A 25,119-nucleotide genomic window follows, 5' to 3' on the forward strand; every position below is an offset into this window, starting at 1 on the left:
TCTCACCAAATAAACCAAAATGATTTCAAAGTCTGATGACTAAGGATACATCTTTTTACACAAACTTAAGCAAAGGTCCCACAATGAACTCAGATTTGTGCTACCTGGTGTTGATACTGGAGAAGAATGCTGATAATCTATGGGTGACAACTACTGCGATTCTGGCAATGAAGAATCTGTTGTTTATTCCTCTGAAATGCCTTCGTCCAAATCAGCAAAGATATCAAGAGACACTTGACATGATTCTAGCTGCTTTGATTTTTAGTACAGATATTTTGGGGAGCCACTGAGCTGACCAAAGAGAACATTTTTGTCTTCAGTCCCTACACAAATCAACTTCCGATGATCTTAGTGTGTTTCCGAGACGACGAGATCATCTCATAAAATATTCTCCTTATTCCAGAATGAGTCCAAAAGCAAATGAGATTGCTTAGTTTAAACACCAACTTAATAATGTCTGTTCTTTTGCTAATAATTTCTTCCTTATTTTCAAAGTTAATTGAAACAGAACACAGTGTATTTATCTTTTACCTGTTACTGGTTTCAGTCATTAGACTGCAGCCATGCTGGGGCACCGCCTTGAAGAATTTTAGTTGAATGGATCACTTTTATGCCTGGTACTTATTCTATCAGTCTCTTTTGAACTGATAAATTATGGGGATGTAAACATACCAACACCAGTTGTCAAGCAGGGAGGGGGGGGGGGCAAAGACATATGTATGCATGACAGGCTTCTTTCAGTTTCTGTCTACCAAATTTACTCACAAGGCTTTGGTCGGTTCAAGGCTATAAGTTGAAGACGCCCAAAAGTGCCATGCAGTGGGACTGAACCCAGAACCATGTGGTTGGAAAGCAAACTTCTTACAACCGGCCATGGCCTGCACCTAGAGAAATATAGTAACAAAAGTTACTGTTAATTGTGTTCCGGATTTGGATGTACATCTTGAGAAACGGTCATTAGGAATTACTGCGATAATTGGTTTAGCTTCAGAATTCCATGGATTGATGTAAGAATGACTTTGACAAATCAACAAAACTAAAGTGGAAACTGGAATCCATATTTGATCCACAAAGGGTTGTGGCTGAGAAGTAAATTTCTGAACTACCTCATTCACCTGCACCTATTGCACACACATATACGAGGGTGAGTCAAAAAGTAATGCCATCTTGTTTATAATTACCAACACAGGAACATGTATCATACATTAAAATGAAGCTGGTCCTCTGTGGATCACATCCCTACTTCTCAATAGAGTCACCGTTTCTCTCAATAGCAATGTTCCACCTTCCAATGAGAGCATGTATCCCTGCCCCGTAAAATTCTGTTGACTGTTCTTTGAGCCACTTCTTCACTAGTTTTCACTTCCTCATCACTGGAATAATGTTTGCCTCTCAAACCCTCTTTCATGGGGCCGAAGAGATGATAGTCCACTGACAAGGAAGTGAAAACTGTAGTGAAGAAGTGGCTCAAAGAACAGTCAACAGAATTTTACGGGGCAGAGATACATGCTCTCATTCAAAGGTGGAACATTGCTACTGAGAGAAACGGTGACTATGTTGAGAAGTAGGGATGTGATCCACAGAGGACCAGCTTCATTTTAATGTATGATACATGTTCCTCTGTTGGTAATTATAAACAAAGTCCTAAACAAAATGGCATTACTTTTTGACTCACCCTCGTATATATATATATATATATGTGTATATGTATTCATCATCATTTAACATCCATTTTTCCTTGCAGTTCACTAAGGTCGATTTTCTGCGGCTGTATGCTCTTTCAGTCATCAACCCTCACCTGTTACAAATTAAGGTAACATTTTTTTTAGTCCTTGAAATCTACACAACACACACCAACCAAGCACATGTATGGCATTAGCATCATCCTCATCGTCGTGGCATCTGCTATTTCCATGCTTGCTCATGCTGGAGCAATTCCTGTCATCCCACCCTCACCTCTTTCCAACTAAGAGGTTGAATAATCCCCTAGGTCTACCAAACAGCCACAACAGCTGGGGCATGGTTATACAATGGTCCAGAAGTAAGGGGCAGCAGCTGGATGAGCCCTTTGCGTACAAAGATAACACCTCAAGACACCCAGATGTTCTTAGAGACCCTAATGAACAACTGTTGTTTACAGTCAATGAACACCCGTAAGGATGAAGGGAAATATGAACTCGCAAAGACACATATAAGCATATATTATATTCACACATGCACGTGTGTATGTGTGTATATTGTCCATTTTTCCATGTTGGCATGGGTTGGACGGTTTGATAGAATCCAATGAGCCCCAGGGCTGCGTCAAACTCCAATGTCAGCTTTGGCTTGGTTTCTACAGCTAGAAACCATTCCTAGCTTTTTTCATATTTATTTCTTTACTGCCAACAGGGGGCTAAACATAGAGGGGACAAACAAAGGGGTTAAGTCAATTATATCGACCCCAGTGCATAACTGGTACTTAATTTATCGACCCTGAAAAGATGAAAGGCAAAGTCGACCTCGGCAGAATTTGAACTCAGAACATAAAGACAGACTAAATACCGCTAAGCATTTCGCCCAGTTTGCTAACGTTTCTGCCAGCTCACCGCTTTTTTCATGATATTTGTACAAGTGAGGTCACCAAATAACTTACAAGAAAAGAACAAGAAGAAGAAGCTCCTTTAACTAAAATGGGTGAGTATTTGAGTTGGGGTGGAGTGATGGTTCTATGCAAGGTATTGACAGGCTAAAGTGTGATGGACAAGCCAAAGTGTCTTGTTATAGAAGAGATATAAGGCTGGTGGGAGTAACTGGAAAAACATCATGTAACATCCGTTTCTCATGCTGGCATGGGTTGGATGCTTTGACAGGATGTAGTGTGTCAGGCTCCAATATCAGCTTTGGCATGGTCTCTACGGCTGAATATTCTTCCTAATTTTACAGAGTGCTTTCTTTTTTTTTTTTTTTTTTTGTGATACTTGCATGAGTGAGGTTTCCAAAGAATTTGTAAGATAGGAAAGAACAAGAAAAGAGGGGGGGGGAACCGCCCTCAATAAAGGTGGGAGAGAGGTGGCTTTATGCTAGGGATGGGCTGAGGTGTATTGCTACAGGGAAGATACATGGCTCTCCTCACATTGTATAAGGGTGGGAAGAAGATAAAATGGTAGTGATGGGGTGCAAGAGCAAACCCTCAAGGAGCAAAGGATGATGTGACTGGTGGATGAGGAGAAGGGAGACATTTGGAGGGGTGGGGGTGAAAGTTGATTGGATATTGAGGGAAGAGGTGAATGTAATGAGAGATGAACAAGAATTGAGGTGTGGTTTGATGAGAAATATCAGCATGGGGGGGGGGGATTCAGAGAGATAGAAGTAGCTCGGGGAATAAGGGATGACGAGTGGGAGGGAGGGAGATGTAAATGTACATAAGGGGTCTGTTTTGGCATGGATGCCCTCCCTAACACCAACCATTTTACAGAGTGTACAGGGTGCTTTTTACATTGCACCATCATCAGTGCTTTTTATGTGGCACCAGCACTAATAGGGTCACCAAGTATCATGCCAGACAAAAACCCCTCAACTGGGAGAGGGTGGAACAGTATTGAGTGCATGTGGTTTTGTGCCAGTTGAGAGATTAAAGGTAGAGAGGGGACAGATATATATAAGTGTTTTGCTGTAATGCCCACATACTTATATTTGGATTGTGATGTATATTAAAATGCATTCAATAATCTTTTATTTAAACTAAACGAAATATTTTCACAAAATAGAATGAAGATCACATCTGGTAACGTCTCCTTCTTCAGTTTCGGCCATACTTTGGAATGGTCAAAATTTTTGCTGTATATTTATATTATTATGCCGGTAAAATTCACTCCTGACAACGTTTGTCCTAGCATGGCTTCTTTCTACTGTTTCCAGAAGACCATTATTGACGATACGATGACCGTAGATTGATGAAGAGCGGGATGGTATTTGTTTTGAAACTTCCTGAAAAGAAAAGAACGAAAAGGGCTCAAGAAGGATCAGAAATGGAGGGTTCACAAGAAGATTAATAATAATAATAATAATAATCCTTTCTACTATAGGCACAAGGCCTGAGATTTGAGGGGAGGGGGCTAGTTGATTACATTGACCCTCAAGTATTTAACTGGGACTTATTTTACTGACCCTGAAAGGATGAAAGGTAATGCCGACCCCAGTGGAACTTGAACTCAGAACATAAAGGTGGACAAAATGTTGCTGCCCTTCACCACCAGCTTAATAATAGTAATAACAATCCTTTCTACTATAGGCACAAGGCCTGGATTTTGTGGGGAGGGGGACAGCCAATCATATCAACCTCAGGACTCAGCTGGTATTTATTTTATCGACCCCGAAAGGATGAAAGGCAAAGTCAACCTCGGCGGAATTTGAACTCAGAACATGAAGACTGGATGAAATGCTGCTAAGCATTTTGTCGAGTGTGTTAATGATTCTGCCAGGTCACTATCATCATCATCATCATCATCACTTAACATCTGTTTTCCATGCTGGCATGGGGTGGATGATTCAACTGGGGTCTGGGATGCTAGGAGGCTGCACCAGGCTCCAATCTGATCTGGCAGTGCTTCTACAGCTGGATGCCCTTCTTAACGCCAACCATTCCAAGAGTGTAGTGGGTACTTTTTTACGTGCCACCGGCACAGGGACCAGAGGGGGCTGGCATAGACCACAATCAGATGGTGTTTTTTACGTCCCACCAGCACAGGAGCTAGTCAAGGCGGGGCTGGCATCGGCCACGTTTGGATGGTGCTTTTTACATGCCACCAACAAAGGGACCACAACTACAATTTCCATTTGATTTTGATTTTGATGTACTTGACTCAATAGGTCTCCTCAAGCATGGCATGTCACCCTATGATCCAAGGTACTTTTGAGTGGGTTGGTTATGCGACACAGGTGTAGGTTACAGCTGTGAACTCACTTTATTTGCTGGTTCTTCTTAGTCACAGCATATCTCCAGATGCCTTAATAAATAATAATAATAATAATAATGAGTTTATTGTATCCAGTGCTCAGGTGGTTTACAAGTCATCAAAAAAAGTTAAAAGAGGGGACAGAAAGCAGACATAGGTAAAGAAAGACATCAACAAAAACTAAAAAGCATACATAAAATACACAGAAAAAAATATAGAAATACAGAAAAGTGAATATTAAAAGAGGAGTCTTAAAAGATGGAAGGATGGACAGGCATGGCAGGAGTAATGTTGGTGAACTTAGGGAAACATGGAATTTTTGACAGATGCAATGTCCGAACAGATTAACCCTTTCGTTAACAAACCCAGCTAAAACCGGCTCTGGCTCTGTAGTACATATGTTTTCAAAAGATCTCAATTAAAATCTTCCACCAAACCTTAGTCACAATTTATGTTCCTAACACTAGCTTAATGATAACAAAGTTATTTTACTAAATTCTTTGTTATATTTAAAATTAATTGAAAGAAACACAGAGCATCTTAAAATAAATGCAGTAACGAAAGTGTTAAGAACTGGTTTGAGTTATTTATTCCATGATTTGACAATTCCAAACATGAAAAAAAAAATGTTTCTGAAAGTGATGAGTGCAGCATGGTTTTATTTATATTATTATTATGTCTGCAATTGGAAGAGAGATTGAAGTGAAACAGGTGGCCAAAGTTGTTGGGAAAATAGTGGATAATCTTACAAGTCAGCTTCAGCATTGATATCCAGAAAAGCAAGACATTTAAAATATGGTAAGTGACTGACAGAGTATATTTGTCTGGTTCCACATCTCAGGACTGTTTCCAATAGACTGATATTCTAAAGAGGAAGATGGAGATGCAAACTGTTAAGTGTGGATGCACTTAAATAGCTTTATATATATTTAAATAGCTATGTTTAAATGTACTGTATGTGTGTGTGTATATATATATATATATGTATGTATGTATATGTATATATGTATGTGTATATATATATGAATGTATATGTATGTATGTGTATATATATATGTATGTGTATATGTATGTAGGTATATATGTATATATATATATATATATATATAATCTTGGACTCAAAACTATTAGAAATATCAAGTGAAAGTCAATATATTTGGTGTCTGTTCTGCTGTGGATCAACATGCATCAGCTTGTAACAGGAATTCGAAACCGGATCCCTGGATATGTGGTCAAATACCACAACCAAACCACAGTAGTTTCACATGATCAGTCTACTAAGCAATCAGTGTCAAGCCTTCATGTAATTCAGTCTTCTAGAATCTTCTTCTTGTACCCTATATAAAGGTGCCATTTGGCACCTAAACTCTTTACAGAGCACTGAGACCAGCCAACTCATTTATACATTTCACCTCTTGCCAAGTGGCTGAGTAACACATGCCTCCACTCCAGCCAAGCAGCTCTGACAAATTGCAGAATGTTCAGGTACCTGGTAGTTGTGTTTCCATTCTTGCCACAGCCAGACGACCCATGAAGACAGTTAAGATAGATGACAGGAATCTCCATCACCAAGAATATGGCACAATTGTTTCCAGTTATGTCAAGCGACCCACATGTTGCTTGCCATAAACTCCAATCAGTATGTCTCACCCAGTATGTAATTATTGGTGTTGTTATTTGTAAAAGACCAACACAGGTTACCTGTGTACAATAATAAAATCTTCTGTTAATTGTTTGCAGATGTTGTCGGTTACTTTCTCATGCAGCCCAAGAAATACATTTTCATTCATCAACTTGACCAGTCATCACCACAGACCAGCCAACAAACACACTCGCGACAAGCTCTTTATTTCAACTCTATATTTAAAAGATGAGGAATTATGTACATTATTTACATTTGATGGATATTTGTCCTCATCTTGTTTGTTGTTAACACAACGTTTCGGCTGATATACCCTCCAGCCTTCATCAGGTGTCTTGGGGAAATTTCGAACCTGGGTTCTCATTCCTAAGGTATTTTTCGATGTTATTATTATTATTATTATTATTATTATTATTATTATTCAGGTCACTGCCTGGAATCAAACTTGGAATCTTGGGGTTAGTAGCCTGCACTCTTAACCACTATGTCATATGCCCGTGGGTTAAGTGTACAGGCTATTAACCCCAAGATTCCGAGTTCAATTCCAGTCAGTGACCTGAATAATAATAATAATAACATCGAAAAATACCTTAGGAATGAGAACCCAGGTTTGAGATTTCCCCAAGACACCTGATGAAGGCTGGAGGGTATATCAGCCGAAACATGTTAACAACAAACAAGATGAGGACAAATATCTGTCAAATGTAAATAAAGCTGTTTATTTTATAGGAAACAGGATGAAGACACTAATCACAAACAGGTGGAGATTACAAATATAGATTTCCTGATTATGGAGAGTGTGTGTTCTGGTCATGTACACTGGATAATTAATAATGGCCAAGAATTTATTAGTTTTGAGAAATTATTTATTTTATATTATGATTGCTGAATCAACATCATTAGTTATAGGGATCAATCACTGGTTTATGGTATTTGTGATGGTGAGCAGCAAGGGAGTGTATGTAGTATGGCACAGAACAAATATATCAAGGGACTTCATTCGTGAATCACTGGTTTTCAATTCTCTTGCTGATTTCGACATACATACAAACATATATACACATGTATGTATGTACGTATATATATATATATACATATACACACACATATATGTGTGAGTGTGTGTACATTTTACAGATATAACTTTTCAAGTATATGGATTGCACAATGATGTTTCAAGCATAGAAATTGGAAAAGAAAAACTTGCAAAAGTTACGGAAAATGGTGCAAACAAATTTGAGGAGGATTGGAATGTCCAAATGCCTCCATTTTTTTTTTTTTTTTTTTTTTTTTTTCATAAACTTTATCAACGTAATCGTAATCTACACTCTCGAAAGCGTATCTCGGAAAAAATTTCAAGAAAATTCAGCAAAAAATATCCATTTTTCAGAAATTTCAGATATGTATTCTATCAAGAAGAAAGAAAATCGTGGGGCACCAATCTGAAGATATGCCCTGAAATTATCGTTCGTCTTCACCTGTCTCATTAAACATATAAAGGGGAGGTAACTTAGTCTAGTTTTGTTGAATGCCGTTTAAATTGTCAGTAAATAATTACTCTTTTACTTGTTTCAGTCATTTGACTGTGGCCATGCTGGGACACCACCTTTAGTCGAGTAAATCGACCCCAGGACTTATTCTATCGGTCTCTTTTGCCGAACCACTAGATAAGTTACGGGGACATAAACACACCACCATCGGTTGTCAAGTGATGTTGGGGGGACAAACAGACACACAAACACACACCACTTAGCTAGTGGTTCGGCAAAAGAGACCGATATATATATATGCGACAGGGCTCTTTCAGTTTCCGTCTACCAAATCCACTCACATGGTTTTGATCTGTCTGAGGCTATAGTAGAAGACACTTGCCCAAGATGCCACGCAGTGGGAATGAACCCAGAACCATGTGGTTGGTAAGCAAGTTACTTACCACACAGCCACTCCTGCGCCTATGAAAAGAAAATTATTATATTTGTTTAGGGAGTTTCAGGAAGGTTTAATAATGCGTGCGTACATACATACATACATACATATATAGGACACTATAATAAAATCTGTTGGAAGGGTAACCCCAAGGACAAGGAAATAAGAATCCACAGTATGGTAGAAGCCATAGCCACTGATAATAAAAAGGAGTAGTGGTGGAATGTTCCAGTGAAGACCTCAATAGAATGTAAGCACAATAGACCTGATATAATGATTTGGGATAGAGAAGAGAAACTGTGCACAGTTGTGGAAATTAGCTGCCCAGCAGATATTAACATAAAGCTGAAGGTCAGTGAAAAAGAGAACACCAATGCTGAACTATTGATAAATTTGCAGTTAATCTATCCAGATTACAAGTTCAGGTTTATACCTGTAATTATTTGGGCCCTGGGATATGTAACACTACCTAAATACCAATCTTGAGAAATTAGCCTTCTCAAAACCAGAAGGGAGAAAGCTTATTCGAAGACTACAGATCCAATCCATCACTGGAACTGTAGAAATTTGTCAAACATTCCAGAAGTTTATCATTTAAATATATATGGACATGTCTAGATATGTAATTATATGTATGAGAATACATACATAATGCAAACCATACAAATCTGCTCATATATATACAAACAAAAATACCCTGTTGTTGATGTTGAAATTCCAATGAAGGAGCTTTGGAACTAGGTTAGAAACCAGCTCTTTCTCTATTGGCAAGAAATCTTGAAATAAAACTGAACAATGTTCCCTACTCTTCCTGCTTCACAACTAGTATTGGTGCGTTTATGTTCCTGTAACTTAGCAGTTCAGCAAAACAGAGGAAATAAATAAGTACTAGGCTTAAAAATAAACTAAGTCTTGGGAGTCGACTTGTTTGACTAAAACCCTTCAAGGTGGTGCTCCAGCATGGCTACAGTCAAATGACTGAAACAAGTAAAAGATAAAAGAATCTATATTTGTCTGAGTGTGCGTGTGTATATACATACACACACACACACACACACACACATATATACATATTATATAGATATATATATATATATATATATATATATATATATATATATATATATATATATAATATATATTGTGTGTATATATATATATATATATATATATACGAGAGGCTGCATGTTTTTAATTTTGCACATGCACATTGTTTTTGATTTTGTTGACTACACAGTATAGTACAGTCAGTTGGGCACCGTCTGGTATGGACATGTGGCAAGAATGGATGAGGATAGCTGTGTGAAAAAGTTCCACACCCTAGCGGTTGAGGGAACCTGTGGAAGAAGCAGGTCCAGGAAGACCTGGGATGAGGTGGTGAAGCATGACCTTTGAACATTAGGTCTCACCAAGGCAATGACTTGTGACCGAGACCTTTGGAAATATGCTGTGCATGAGAAGACTCGGCAAGCCAAGTGAGATCATAACCCATAGCCTATACCAGGGGTGTAACCAGCCCACTTATGCATACCTTTCTTTCATTGGACACTAAGCTCTGCTTGTGAAGACCTGTTGAGCCAAGTGAAATTGAAATCGAATCAAATTCGATGACTGGCACCCGTGCCAGTGGAGCGCTAAGAGCACCATCCGACCATGATCGTTGCAAGAGCTGCTGACTGGCTTCCATGCCAGAAGCACATAAAATGCACCATTCAAGCGTCACCTTACAGGCACTTGTGCCGGTGGCACATGAAAAAACATTCGAGCGAGGTCGTTGCTAATGCCGCCAGACTGGCTCCTGTGCAGGTGGCATGTAAAACACACCATTTGAGCGTGGCCGTTGCCAGTACCGCCTGACTGGCCCTCATGCTGGTGGCACATAAAAGCACCCACTACACTCTCAGAGTGGTTGGCATTAGGAAGAGCATCCAGCTGTAGAAACTCTGCCAGATCAGATTGGAGCCTGGTGCAGCCATCTGGTTCGCCAGTCCTCAGTCAAATCATCCAACTCATGCTAGCATGGAAAGCGGACATATGATGATGATGAGGAGGAGGAGGAGGATGATTGGTCAACTCAAGGCTACTGTATAAGACATTTACCCAAAGTACTAGACAGCAGAGGTAAACAACCTGGGACCACATGGAGACCTCATGGTTCCAAAGGCTAAATTTCTTAACTGTATGGCTATGCCCTGAAAAACAAGGTAACAGCTTATGTACACACAATAACCTTAACTGCAAAATTCCACTGCTAATTCTGGTCAGGATACACAAAACAACTGAATGCAAATCTCTCTGGTTTGGTTCTTCGACACAATAAGAAAATGTCAGTGACATCCATTCTGTAAAATGGTAAGTCTATAGAAGTCTGATTGTTCATTGAAGGAATGTCCAGTTCTATGTTCTTCAAATGTTTGGTTTGTAGAACCATAAAATGGAAATCAATAATTTTGTCTCCATTTTATTGTGGATTAACATAGATTATCTCTTTTATTAGATCTGTGTGTAATGGGTGAGGGGAGGAGGAGGAGGAGAGAGATTCAGTCAGTCGTAGACGATGGGGACGGAAGAAGGAGGAAAGAAAAAAACAACAAGGATGGTAAAGATAAAAGTAAAATGCAATGAAGAAATAAAGAAAAAATAACCAGTTAAAATTATTTTACGTATAGAGAAATACCAGAAGGTATATGACAGCAGCTTACAACAACAACAACAATAATAACAACAACAACAACAATAATAATAATAATAACAACAATAATAATAACAATAATAATAATAATGATTTCATTTATTTGTCACAAGGGCGAAAGTTGAGGGGGACAATACAGAGACAGACATAAAGTGTTGGGGTTTCCATATAATAATGAAATGATGAAAAAAAAAAGTATACATGGTATACACTGGAAAAGAGGGGACATATTCATAGCATACAAAGGTTAAAAAAAAGTGGGGGAGGATGATAGAGATGTGGCTCTCTTGATATAGGGATGCCTCTAGGGGTAATCGAGGAACCCCACTGTCTGAGATTTCCTTGAAACCCTAGGAGCAAGTGCCCTCTCCAATTCCTTCTCTCCGACTCACAGGTCTACACTTAGAGAGGTACCATCCACTCTTGCCATTTTCATAACTTTCACTCACCTTTCAGTAAACTCACTTGAGGACAGCACTTCCCTCTCCACTCTCAATTTCCTTTTCAAGTGAAACTTGAAGAAGTCAATGAGAGCTGTACCAAAGAGGAATGTATCTGTCCCCATGCCTTTCAGCCTTGTCCACCAAACAACCTCTTTCGAGCCACCAGGCAAGGGAAAACTGCCTTGCCGGCCTGATTTCTACAATAGGCACAAGACCTGAAATTTTGGGGGAGAGGACTAGTTGGTCACAGCAACCAGAATGCTCAACTGGTACTTATTTTATTCTTCTCTACTCTAGGCACAAGGCCTGAAATTTTGGGGGAGGGGGCCAGTCGATTAGATCGATCCCAGTACACAACTGGCACTTATTTCATTGACTCACAAATGGATGAAACGCAAAGTCAACCCTGGTAGAATTTGAACTCAGAATGTAAGGATAGACAACAATAATACACACTCAATAATAATAACGACACTAGTAATAAATAACCCTTTCTACTATAGGCACAAGGATTATATAAATATAGGGCCTCTCACTCAGAGTAAAAGGCAGACTGTATGATGCATGTGTACGAACAGCCATGCTTCATGGCAGTGAAACATGGGCCGTGACTGCTGAAGACATGCGTAGGCTCGCAAGGAGTGAAGCCAGTATGCTCCAATGGATGTGTAATGTCAGTGTGCATACTAGACAGAGTGTAAATATCTTGAGAGAAAAGTTGAACCTAAGAAGCATCAGTTGTGGTGTGCAAGAGAGACGATTGCGCTGGTATGGTCATGTAGCGAGAATGGATGAGGATAGCTGTGTGAAAAAGTGCCACACCCTAGCAGTGGAGGGAACCTGTGGAAGAGGTAGGCCCAGAAAGACCTGGGATGAGGTGGTGAGGCAAGACCTTTGAACATTGGGCCTCACCGAGGCAATGACTTCTGACCGAGACCTTTGGAAATGTGCTGTGCGTGAGAAGACCCGGCAAGCCAAGTGAGACCTAAATCCAAGACCTCTGCCAGGGGTGTAGCCAGCCCACTTATGCGTACCTTTCCTTCCTTGGACACTAAACTCCGCTTGCGAAGACCTGTTGAGGCAAGTGATATCGAAATCGAACTAAATTCGACGACTGGCACCCATGCCAACGTCATCTCCTTCATTGGATACGAAACTCAGCTTGCGAAGACTTGTTGGGGCAAGCAAAATCGTGATGGCACCTGTGCCCAGCGTCGCCTTTCTGGCACTTGTGCCCACAGCATGTGTAAGGACTTTCGTAAAAAACACCATTTGAGCGTGGCCATTGCCAGTATCGCCTGACTGGCCCTCGTGCTGGTGGCACGTAAAAGCGCCTACTACACTCTCGGAGTGGTTGGTGTTAGGAAGGGCATCTAGCTGTAGAAACTCTGCCAAATCAGATTGGAGCCTGGTGTAGCCATCGGGTTTCACCAGTCCTCAGTCAAATCGTCCAACCCAGGCTAGCATAGAAAGCGGATGTTAAACGATGATGATGATGATGATATATGATGGACTCTCCCATCAAAGCTGATATATGAGCATTCAGCTTTTGTCAAATGACCTGCATGACAAATGATTTGTTTATTGCGATCAAATGTTCGTGCTGTACATTAATTCACTCTCTCCATCAAATCAACATTACCTGAACAGGTGCACAGGTATGCCATGTGTCAGTCAGGTGTCAAAGTGATTGCAGAGCAGCGTGAGATGGAGTGTTTTGCTCAAGAACACAACACACCACCTGGTCCAGGAATTGAAACCACAATTTTACAATTGTAAGTGCAACACCCTAATCAGGATAAGTCCCACTGGGTAAGTCTCCTCAACTGTAGCTTCAGGCCAACCAAAGCCTTGTGAGTGGATTTGGTAGATGGAAACTGAAAGAAGCTCATCATATACCTGTATACATCCCAATTAACTATATTTTGGCAAACTGTTGAACCAATGGCAATATGCAGCATGGACATTAGATTATGTTGATAATAATGATGATTAATTTATATCCAGAGGTTGTCTCCCCTGAATTTCTTGACCAGAATTAGTCAATCAAGTGATTATTTATTATTCCCCACCTCATTATTGTTGTGATTATAATCAAACTTTCTTGGCTATAATTAATTTCATCTTTAATTTCATTGTTATGTCCCTCTTTCTAATATATCTAACAAATTTAAGGCTAAAACATGCTGAAGATTTCTAAAAAGGATGAAATAGTGCTCTACACGATAACCACTAACTAGAAGTTGTAAGAACTTCACTCTAAATAATAGTAAAAACAAAAGAATTTGAATGTGTGTGTGTGTGTTCTCTCTATATTGCTTGATTTCAAGTTCAAACTTCCAATTCCATATTGTGAGGAGATAATTACCTCCCTTTGTAATAACACTCATTCAGAGAGCACTGCGTATGTTTCTTGGCTCCTTCCTTCATCAAGTACGGAGAGGACAGACAATGAAACAGCAAGTGATACTTACTTCTTCTGCAATATGTAAGCCCTCCAGCTTACTAAATCTTCTGTCACCTCTGTGGGCTTTAGTGTTATTAAATTCATTGCTTGAAAGATGATAGGAATCATAGCTACACACTGAAAGTTTATCCTAGAATGGAATGGAAAAACATTTACTAAAGTCAGTCTGACAAGGGGAATAATTCTTTCTTCAACATTATAGAGATTAATAAGGAAACATGGTTACCACATGGCAGGAAACACATCTAGGATTACAGCAATTCATCATCATCGTCATCAATATCATCATTGTTTTTACATCCCCTTTTCCATGCTTATATGAGTGAGATGAAATTCGTTGCATTGGATTTTCTACAACCTGATGCCTCTCCTGTCACCAATCCTCACAAGTTTTCAAGCAAAATGATATTGCTCCATGGCCAGACATGTTTACATGTGCAGAATGCCTAATTATAAAAATATAAGAGGATTTTTTTTTAAACATTGAATGGCTATGAGGATCCACCCAAATAATATAGGTGTCAAAAGGATCCATAGCTAAAGAATGGTTGAGAACCACAGTTTTGACAGCCTTGGTTTGAAACATTATCTTGTGTCTTTTGTTAGACATAGGACTTTCCACTTCCTCTGGTCTTGTGCTTCTCTCCATCATTTTGGTCTGAATTTCTCAAGATCATTTCATAGTTCCATAAGTAGTTTCTGAAGATCCAATGTGTTGATCCTGAAGTTCATTGATTGTCTGTCGTCCCCAGCACATAACCTGTCTTGTTCCTCATCAACTTGATCATGTCAATCGTTTGTCCACAGGTTTTGTAACTTTGAGGTCCCTTACTTGAAAAAGAAGTAAGGGTTAGCAAAGGAACTGCATCTCTCTATAAAACAATGCCTCGATATTCATGTAACCCGTACTGGACATGAAAACTTAAACAAAAACTGGTTGTGATGTAAAGGGACTACAAACCTAACTACATCACCCAGTTTGCCGACCCACTGTAATTCTTGAGTCAACTGATGATTAGCGACAGGTTGATCAATTTCCCCTAATGTTGCTAATTAATTACAAGCTGGTATATTACTTTCTTTCTGTTACAAACGGTTAACTATAGGCCAGTATATTTTCCCTACTGTTACTAGTGGTTAACCACAAGCTGGTAGATTTCCTTTCTGTTACTAACTACTGGCTGGTATACATTTCCACTGCTGCTAATGGTTAATTACAACCTGGTATGTTTCCCTGCTGTTACTATTGGATAACTACAGGTCAGTATATTCCTTAATGACTTACCTAAAGACTGGTATAGTTCTTTCTCTACTGTTGCTAATGGTTAACTGCAGGTTGGTAGATTTCGCTACTGTTGCTAACAGTTATCTACGAGTCAGCATATTTTACTACCGTTGATAATCGTTAATTACAAGTTAGTATACACCTCACCATAGTTGTTAATTACATGATGGTATATTAATATTGATATATTAATCAAAACTGAATAAATTTTAGTGGAAACTCCTAAAGAAGTAGAATTAATTCCTCAACCGCTAATATGGGGACCCACCCAGGGAAAGAGAAAGCAAGGAAGTCCTGCAATGACAGGCATCGATGTTGTGGAACATGAATCTGTCGCTCTTTCATCAATCGTGAACTTGTAAAGGAAGACAGAGATCAATGAAAACTAATTACCAATGCAGCCTGATTATCATCAATACGACGATGAGGAGTGTGTAATCAAAATCGCCGAACAATAGCCTAATGTTTCATAAGCATTTAGTCTCCAGTTCAAGTTTTCCCACAATTCTAGAGAGATCCAAAGAGAAATCAAACATACGGATTCTCTTTAGACTTAAATAAATACCAGATTTTCAGTCATGCACTTCAAAAATATCCGACCACAGGATTAATTCCAACATGTCATATCGCTCTATGTAGGTCACTAACGCTTTTAGGAAAGAACATGACTATCACAAACTCACATTCTTCAAGGCGACCCCAGCAGGTGTGGTCCCGGGAATTTTTCGAAGGGATGGCACAAGGTCAGAAGGGAATACAATTCCAGAAGAAAAGGGCGTAATGACATTATTTAGAAGGGCGCACTTCTGTTCTTGGAGGGGAGGGGGCTCCCCCTCTTGGGTCCGACCCTGCCCAGCGGAACTTGAACTCGTAAACCCGAAGGACGAAATGAAGCATTCAGTCTGCTGTTTTGTCCTAACACAACGTCCTTGTATAAGACATCGATATTGTTTGTTGAACTTATTGACAAGGTTTATAATACAGACAGACAGACAACAAACAGAGAGAGAGAGAAAGAGAGAAAAATATTAACAAATATATATATATACATAACAAATAATGTACACAGAAATGTACGTACGTGTGTGTATGTGTATATATATATATATATATATATATATATATATATATATATATATATACATATAGGCTACATACATACATACATACACACATACATACATGCATGCACACACACACATATACAAAACATACATTCGTGTAGGTAGATGTGCTTCTTTTTCGATATATGATCCACTGACCACACACACACGCGCGCACGCACACACACACACACACACACATGTATATGTATATGTAAACAGGAAACTACTGATGCTCACAAAACAATTGATTGTTGTTGGGTGAAAATGAAAAGCCTTGTAAAATCGTTCGAGTGGTTCGCATCACCGCTGTAACCATTAACAACCATTGACAACCATTGACGGAGAATTACTTACACGAATTACATTAGCGTTGTTATAAAATGTCCTTTGAGGGGGCAACTTCGCTAAAGGTGGCAAGAAAAAATAGCCGGACAGCTCACACGGTTTCCCTGTCAAGAGAAATTCATCTGTGCTTGTTTTCACAGAAATTGTCTGGGTCATAGTTCAGATATTTACGTGTCCCGAAGATCCTATGATACTCTTACAACGAACCTGTTGATCGCTGTTATTTCGTCACGTTACGTAGTCTTTAAACTATGGATGTACAAAAGCGTAGCTATTAATCTTCAAGCGATATAAGTGATATTTGTTTTTTTTTCATTCATTTTTATTTTCAAAGAAATTTAATAAAATTATTGTTATATTTCGGGACGGCCATTGTTTTTTTTGCCCGATATACACACGCACTGTATATTCGTTCTTCACTCGTTTATTACTGTTGAAACTCACAACAAACATGAGAGTGCAGTTAGGTGGTGATGCGCACCTGGAGAACTTCTGCAGGCAATTAATGGATATTGGAAACGGTGTTGTAATTGTTAAGCAGGATGGGAAGATTAGTTTATCCTTTGGCAATTTGGCGTCAAATATACACGAACTATTAGCGAGAGTTTTCTCCAATCTGAACATACAGTTCAAAGACCATTGTTAGCTGAGAAAACGTGCAAATTTGGCGCCAAAAAATGTCGCAGTAGATGGCGTAAAGAATCACCTTCTGGAACAACTGCCTGGTGATCGTCGAACATAGAAGTCAATTGATGCTGTGCTCCACACCAATGATGCTGTCCATTATCCCGTTGAATTCTTCAAAAGCTTTGCACCTTCAGGTCTACCACCGCATGAATTGCATCTAAAGGTTGGAGCCCCAGTTATGCTTTTAAGAAACCTCGATCCTCCAAAATTATGCAATGGCACAAGACTTATTATCAAAAAATTGATGCAGATAGTGTTGGAGGCAACAATACTGACTGGGAAAGCAAGTGGTGAAGAAGTTTTCCATTCCATAGATTCCTCTGATTCCTTCCGACACACAAATTGATTTCAAAAGGCTACAATTCCCACTGAGATTAAGCTTTGCAATGAGCATCAACGAAGCACAGAGTCAGACATTGGAAGTGGTGAGCCTTAATCTTGCAGAACCTGCTTTTTCTCATGGACAGCTCTATGTCGGAGGCTCTAGAGTTGGAAATCTGGAAAATTTATTCATCTATGACCCAACGGCAAAACCAGAAACATTGTGTATCATGAAGCCTTGCACGACTGAAATTTTGGAACAAAGATGCCTCTCCCTCCGAAAACCTCTCTTGTCAGCCCCCGACAATCTTTTTCACCAACCTCCGACAACCCCTCTCGCCAACCCCCAACAATCTCTCCCTCCTCCAGATGACAGTTTTTTGTACATTTTCATGATGGAAAATATGCCTTTTGTGGCAGTTATAATGAAATTGGTTTCTTATATCAGAGTAATAAGGTGTTTCAATAGAACATCTTTACCCCTGGGAATTACCGGGTACACCAGCTATACAAATATATATATATATATATATATATATATATATATATATATATATATATATATATAATTAATTTTAAAAAACAGGAGACAAAAAACAGAAAAAGACAAGAAAAAAACGTGAGGATGTAGCATGTGCAATATGTATACATATACATATGTATATATATATATGTATATATATATATGCACATGCATCTTACTGCCAACATGTACATGTTTACCAGCACAGCAACAACAATACAAGGAAGACAATTACACTACTAATATTCATTATATTATTGTGCATATATACATGTGCACGCGCACGTGTGTGTGTTTGTGGGGATGGTGCATAGAGGTGGGGAAGCGATGACATTGAAGAGGTAAAGAATTATGTCCATTTAGAGCAGACAGTGAATATGCACCAAAGTATGGGTGTTGAAATCTCAAAGAGGATAAGGGTAGGATGGAAGGCATTGAACTCGATAAAGGATTTACTCCAAACAAAGCTAGACAATGCCATACATGCCAGACTCTTCAAAAACACCATCCTACCTGTGTTCTCATTCACAAGTGAGACGTGGCCTACTACAAAGAGGATAAAACATTAAATGGTTACACTGTAAAAGGCCATGGAAAGGTCCATGCAAGGAATATCATTAAGAGAACAGATTTGAAATGAGATAATTCAAGATTGGAGCAGAGTGAAGGATGTAAATGCAGAATACCAAAAGCCTGAGTTCCACCTGGCCAAATATGTTGTAAGGTTCACAGACAACAGGTGGACTTGTACAGTTGTTGAGTGATATCTAAAAGATCAGAGAAGGTCACTTGGAAGGCTTCCACAACAATGGCAAAACAAGTTGGTCAAGCAATTTGGGTCAAGATGGAAAAGAATGATGCAATCAAGACAGAATTGGAAGTGCATTGTGACCAGTGGTGTATAACAACATCTGATGGTCTGGTCAATACCGTACTACTGTGATATGTGTGTGTGTTTAGAAGTTTAGTAAAAAGTTGCCATACTTTAAGAAGTTAAGAGACTGTGGGCGTGGTGAGGTGAGGTGGTGGAATATGTTGATGACTTTTCAAAGAGAATAATTAGTTGACATAAATGAAGTAGATTAATTAATGTTCCATGGTAATTAGCATAGCAGCATTGATAATTTAAACACTCAAACTTTCCATGACAGAAACTATTTCTTCTCATATTAGTGAATTGAGGAAATAGCTTCACCCATTCCCCAGCTCTCACTCCCCACCCTCGTTCACGCTGGCATCTTCCCCCACCCACACTCCTGCACCTGCTGTCTCGTCTACTTCTACAGAAGAAAAAAAAGCAAAAAAAAACAAGGGCACTCTCACCTCAAAGACAAACTCAGAACAGCGTATTCAGCTTTGCTTCACAAGGATCAGCAAAATTTGTTGGCCATACATGCACATGTACACTACCCCAACCTCTAGCCAGAAACTACTCTCCCTCAGAGATCCTTTCCACATGCCTGTTCCCTTTGATACCCTGATGAAGAAAGAGGCCATTCAAATGCCCTGCTCCTTGATGTGAAGTCACTTCCCCTTGCTTCCAGTCCCAAAGTCACCCCTCCTCCCTTGCTTCTGGTCCTGACGTCTCCTTTCACTCAGCCATATCTACCCACCTCATACCTTTGGAGTCCACCCCGACATCTCATCACCATCAATTTTATCTCCTTCCTAACTCCCCTTGATCACTCGCACCCTCTCTTCCTAAGCCTAATTCATCATGTAGCTCCCTTAAACCAAGAAACCTTTCCCACCCTGGTCCCTTCTCTCATACTTTAACCCCTCTGCAATCTTGTATAAAGCCACATCTCTTGAGATTTATAATCTGCATGTAGCATGGCAACCTGACTAATGGTGGTACCACATGAGAAGCACCCCATGTACCCCATGTAAAATGGTTGATGTTTGGAGGGGAATCCAGCTGGTTCGGGGTGAATTCGGTTACAACAATTTATCTGTGTGTGGTTGTATGTGTGTGTGTGTCTGTGGTTGTATGTATGTGTATGTGAGTGTGGGAGTGGTTGTATGTATGTGTGTGTATGTATCGTTGTACGTGTGTGGGAGTGGTTGTATGTATGTGTGTGTGCAGTTGTGTCTGTGTGTCTGTGGTTGTAGATGAATTGTTGTAGACAAATTCACCAGATACCATCATCCAGCCATGTGTGTCCAGAAAATTCACCGTAAAAATGTTTGCCATGAGAAAATTTGCTGAAGAAAAATTTTCTGTGGGAAATTTTGCCATATAAGAAACTTCACCAGATGACAAATCCTTCATATGGACAATAATAAAGCTTATTATGTGAGCATTTTTTTTTTAAATAAAAAGAAAAATGATAAAAATATTTTATAAAAGAATTAAAGAAGCCAAGTCTTTGATCAATGTCAAACATTAAGAAAATGGGATGAGGTCATTTGAAAGACATAAAACTTGCAAGCAATGTTGCACAAATAATGCACCTTTTGTTGCAGGTTCTACTGAATGCAACTTTTTCTTTTAAGGCAAAAATGTTTATGGCAAAATTTCCTTTAACCCCCAGCCACGGAGACCATGTCAAATCAGACAGTGGAGCAGGGTGCAGTCCTTGAACCCAACAACAGACCCTGTCAAACCGTCCCACCCTTGCCAGCTCGAAATATGGACATTGGAGGAGGAGGAGGATTTTGATGCTTGCCCTGGGCACAATTTACTCTAGCTACACTCCTGGTTCATATCATAGACTTGGAGCTGTTTCTGATGGGCTGGTCTCAGGTGGTGTTGGCTGATGAATGAAAATATGTTTCTTGGGCTGTGTGAAGAAGTAACTGAATGTCACCCACAAACATTCAACAGAAGATTTTATTGTTGCACATAAAAAACAAACTGCATTGGTCTTTTACAAAAAGAGAACAGCAATAATTACAGGCTGGGAGAGAAGGAAAAACCATGCTGCATTTGAAGAAATTACTTATGAGTCATAGAGTGAATGTTTCATTTTAGGGTTCATTCATTGTTTAACCCTTCTGGGACCATATTTCTACTGAAATACACTGATTTTGTTTCAATTAGTTTGTTAGGGTTACAGTTGTTTTGTTTGCTGGTCTTAGGAGGTGACAACAGGTTGAGTTGATGAATGAAAATTTGTTTCTTGGGCTGTGTGAAGAAGTAACTGAACGCCACCCACAAATATTCAACAGAAGATTTTATTGTCACACATAAAAACAAACCGTATTGGCCTTTTTTACAAATGACAACACCAATAATTATTGACTGAGAGAGAGAGTTTACAGTAAGCTTACTGATACAGCAACAGGCAGTTTGCTTAACATAACTGGAAACAATTGTGCTATATTCATGGTGGTGGTGGTTCTTGGTTGTCTGGCTGCACCAATTGTCTTAGCCATCTTCCTGTTAAAAACTGGATGCCATCTGGGGAGGCAGGAATGGTGAAACTTAAAGCTCAACATTCTGGTATTAATTACTGCTAAAAGGGGCCTTTTATAAGGCACAAGAAGATTCTATAAGACTGAATCTTATAATAGCTTGATGCTAATTGGTTAGTGAATTGAGCAATTATATGAAACCATAGTGGTTTGCTAGAGATGTCTGACTGTATAATCAAGGGATTCATTTTCAAATCCCCACCATGGGGTTAATGTTATACATGACAATATTCTGACCCTTGCTACATGTTAAAAAGTTAGGGGTTTTGTGTCACATGATGCTTAATATTATAAATTCAAATTACAACGAAAGTAAACAAACAAACGAGGTTTGCTTTTAGAACCGTTGAGATGTCTTAGAAAGTTAAAGAAGTGATTTTTTAAATTCTCAAACGCAGGATAATGCTAATAATATTAAGCCTGGGCATGATAAACTACCCCTATTTTGCAGAAAAAGTGCTGGCAGCCAGCTATGAGACTCGAACCCACACCCCTGTGATTACACATCGCGGTGCTCTGACCTTTTTCTGCAAAATAGGGGTAGTTTATCCTGTTCAGGTTTAATGGGTTTAAAGACAGATATACTCAGAAAATCCACTCACAAGGCTTTGGTTGGCCCAAGGCTATAGAAGACACTTGCCCAAGTTGCTATGCAGTGGGACTGAAACCAAAACCATTTGGCTGGGAAGCTGGCTTCTTACCACACAGCCATGGTTGCACTTAACATTTTCATTCAGGCTTTTGAAAAAAAAGGGCTGATGAAGAATCCCAAACATGGAAAGAAACACGTCTTAGAGAAAATTTTCTACCAATTCTCTGGATTAATATTGTTCATGGTTGAATTATTATTGTTGTTGTTGTTGTTGTTAGCTTTGACTGAGTAGACATATGATTAGTCCAGCCACGACCATCCTATCTTATCGTGTATCTAGCATGACATTATTCAATGTGTGCTTCTCATTTTCTTAAGATGCCGGTGAAGATATGACGGAGATTTGGCTGTCATTTCTAGCAGGTCAATTGACTCCATAAAGACTCCCTTACTTGACCAGTCAGACAGTGGCTATTTAGTAGCAGGTTTCTCTTTACTTCCACCACACTCTTACATCTGACCACCACCACCATTAACACCACCACCATTAACACCACCACCACCACCACCAAGTTCATTTATGGTATTAACACACACACACACACACACACACACATCCTAATTTTCTGTTCATTAAAAATTAAAATCTCATAATGACAGTTTCAGCTAATTATCACTGCTGTTGAGAATGGTTTTAGCTTAGAATTTATGAATTAATAAGCTATGTCTATTGTATTCTGTCGTGTGTCTACACACACACACACACGCATGCATGCAAGCACACATACACACATACACACACATACAGGCAAATGCATACACACACACGCACATGCATCTATGCACACACACACATATATTTATATGTATGCATACATAAATACATATATATTTACGTATATTCCTCGTCATTATTTTAATGTCTGCTTTTCCATTCTTTGTAAAGACTAAACAGAATTCATTGAGAAGGATTTTCTGCAGTTAGGTGCCCTTCCTGTCACCAACCCTTACATGTTTGCAAATAAGGTAACATTTCCCTCTATGGCCAGACATGCTTTCATGGAAGACTGGAAATGAAGGACATCAGTTGCATGATGGTGACACTTGTTTACAGCTGCTACATGATGCCATGGCAAGGAAACAGTAACACACACACACACATGCACACAAAAATATATATGCAAACACATAAATTGCATATATATATATATATATATATATTATACACACACACACACACATGGTTCAAAATTGTACAAAAAACCCCAAAAAGCAAATGAGAGACAGGTGAGGGAACAACAAACCAGGAGTATTAATTTGACATGCAGGAAAAATGGAAGAAGTGTTTGATGTTTTGTGTCTATGTTCTTCTACAGAAAAAAAATGAGGAGAAAAAAAATGAAGAGGGAGGGTGTATACACGTGTGTATAGATACAGGGTGCGTATGCTATTTGAGAACTCTCTTTACTCTTTTACTTGTTTCAGTCATTTGACTGTGGCCATGCTGGAGCACCACCTTTAGTTGAGCAAATCGACCCCAGGACTTATTCTTTGTAAGCCTAGTTCTTATTCTATCGGTCTCTTTTGCCGAACTGCTAAGTGACGGAGACATAAACACACCAGCATCTGTTGTCAAGCAATGCTAGGGGGACAAACACAGACACACAAACACACACACACATATATATATATATACATATATGTGACAGGCTTCTTTCAGTTTCCGTCTACCAAATCCACTCACAAGGCTTTGGTTGGCCCAAGGCTATAGTAGAAGACACTTACCCAAGATGTCATGCAGTGGGACTGAACCCAGAACCATGTGGCTGGTAAGCAAGCTAGTTACCACACAGCCACTCCTGTGCCTGATAATGTGATATTTTTTAGTTATTATTGTGTTTAAATTAACTTTATGTCATGAACGTTTCAGAAAATAATAACAGCAGACACCCAGCTTACTCAATGAATGAAGAGGCATGCAGTAATTTTGGCCTGAAAGACTGAGCACAGCAATTTGGAGATAGGTCAGTTTTTAAAAGTTGCCAGATCTTTTGTCTACAAAGTTCACAAGGAATTAGAAGTCTCAAATGGAAAAGTATCACCAGTATTGAAACACAAAAAGCATTCTTAATGTTCCAATACCCTTAGAACCCCCAAATTCATTTGACAAGTTCAGCAGGTCTTTGATGGAAATCCCAGAAAATCCATGAGGTCAATTGCAAAAGATCTCCATATGTCAGAAAGGACAATCAGAAATGTTGTCCATGGAGACATCTGCCATGGGTCTTACGTGGGGAAGAGAGGTCAATTCATGTCAAAAGAAAAAAAGAAAGAAAATAAAGAATTGTTTGTTGAGATCTAAAAGGCCATTAAACAAAGTTAAAAATGGAGAATGTGACATGATTTGGTTTTTCTCAGATGAGAAAAACTTTGACCAAGACCAGAAGAAATGACAGATGGTTATGTTCAGGCCCTTCTGAAGTTCCACCTGTCATGCACACAAAATGTCCTGCAACTGTCATGGCTTTTTGAGTTGTCAGTAACGAAGGGCAGTGTGATGCCTTCTCACTTCTTTCCCCAAGGCCTTAAAGTTAACTCTCCTGGTTACATTGAGGTCCTGGAATCAGCTGTCAAGTGTGCCATCACATGAGGCTCATGCAACCCCAATAAAGGATGGCTAACAGTTTTTATGATCACATAACCCTTAACATTTAGCCTTCAAACTCATCAGATCTC

General features: G+C 39.2%; 1 protein-coding gene across 5 annotated transcripts; it reads right to left on the bottom strand.

The window, feature by feature from the left end:
• Window positions 1-3,698: 3,698 nt before the first annotated feature.
• Window positions 3,699-17,099, bottom strand: LOC106876874 (cilia- and flagella-associated protein 90). Of its 5 annotated transcripts, none has more exons than XM_014925613.3 (4): window positions 16,853-17,099; window positions 14,115-14,237; window positions 6,427-6,638; window positions 3,699-3,969 (listed from the first exon to the last, which is right to left on the bottom strand). In XM_014925613.3, exons 1-4 carry the CDS (start codon window positions 16,997-16,999, stop codon window positions 3,888-3,890), a joined length of 564 nt encoding a protein of 187 aa, XP_014781099.1. In that variant the 5' UTR covers window positions 17,000-17,099; the 3' UTR covers window positions 3,699-3,887. The 5 variants fall into 5 exon arrangements, with proteins under 5 accessions (XP_014781099.1, XP_052832691.1, XP_089204287.1 ...); XM_052976731.2 differs by lacking the exon at window positions 16,853-17,099 and adding an exon at window positions 14,334-16,380; XM_089348161.1 differs by lacking the exon at window positions 6,427-6,638 and having other exon boundaries at window positions 16,853-17,094.
• Between the last annotated feature and the right edge of the window lie 8,020 nt (window positions 17,100-25,119).

Source organism: Octopus bimaculoides, chromosome 1 (genome assembly GCF_046866305.1).
Source record: "Octopus bimaculoides isolate indiv1 chromosome 1, ASM4686630v1, whole genome shotgun sequence".
NCBI classification, from domain to species: Eukaryota; Metazoa; Mollusca; class Cephalopoda; order Octopoda; family Octopodidae; genus Octopus; species Octopus bimaculoides.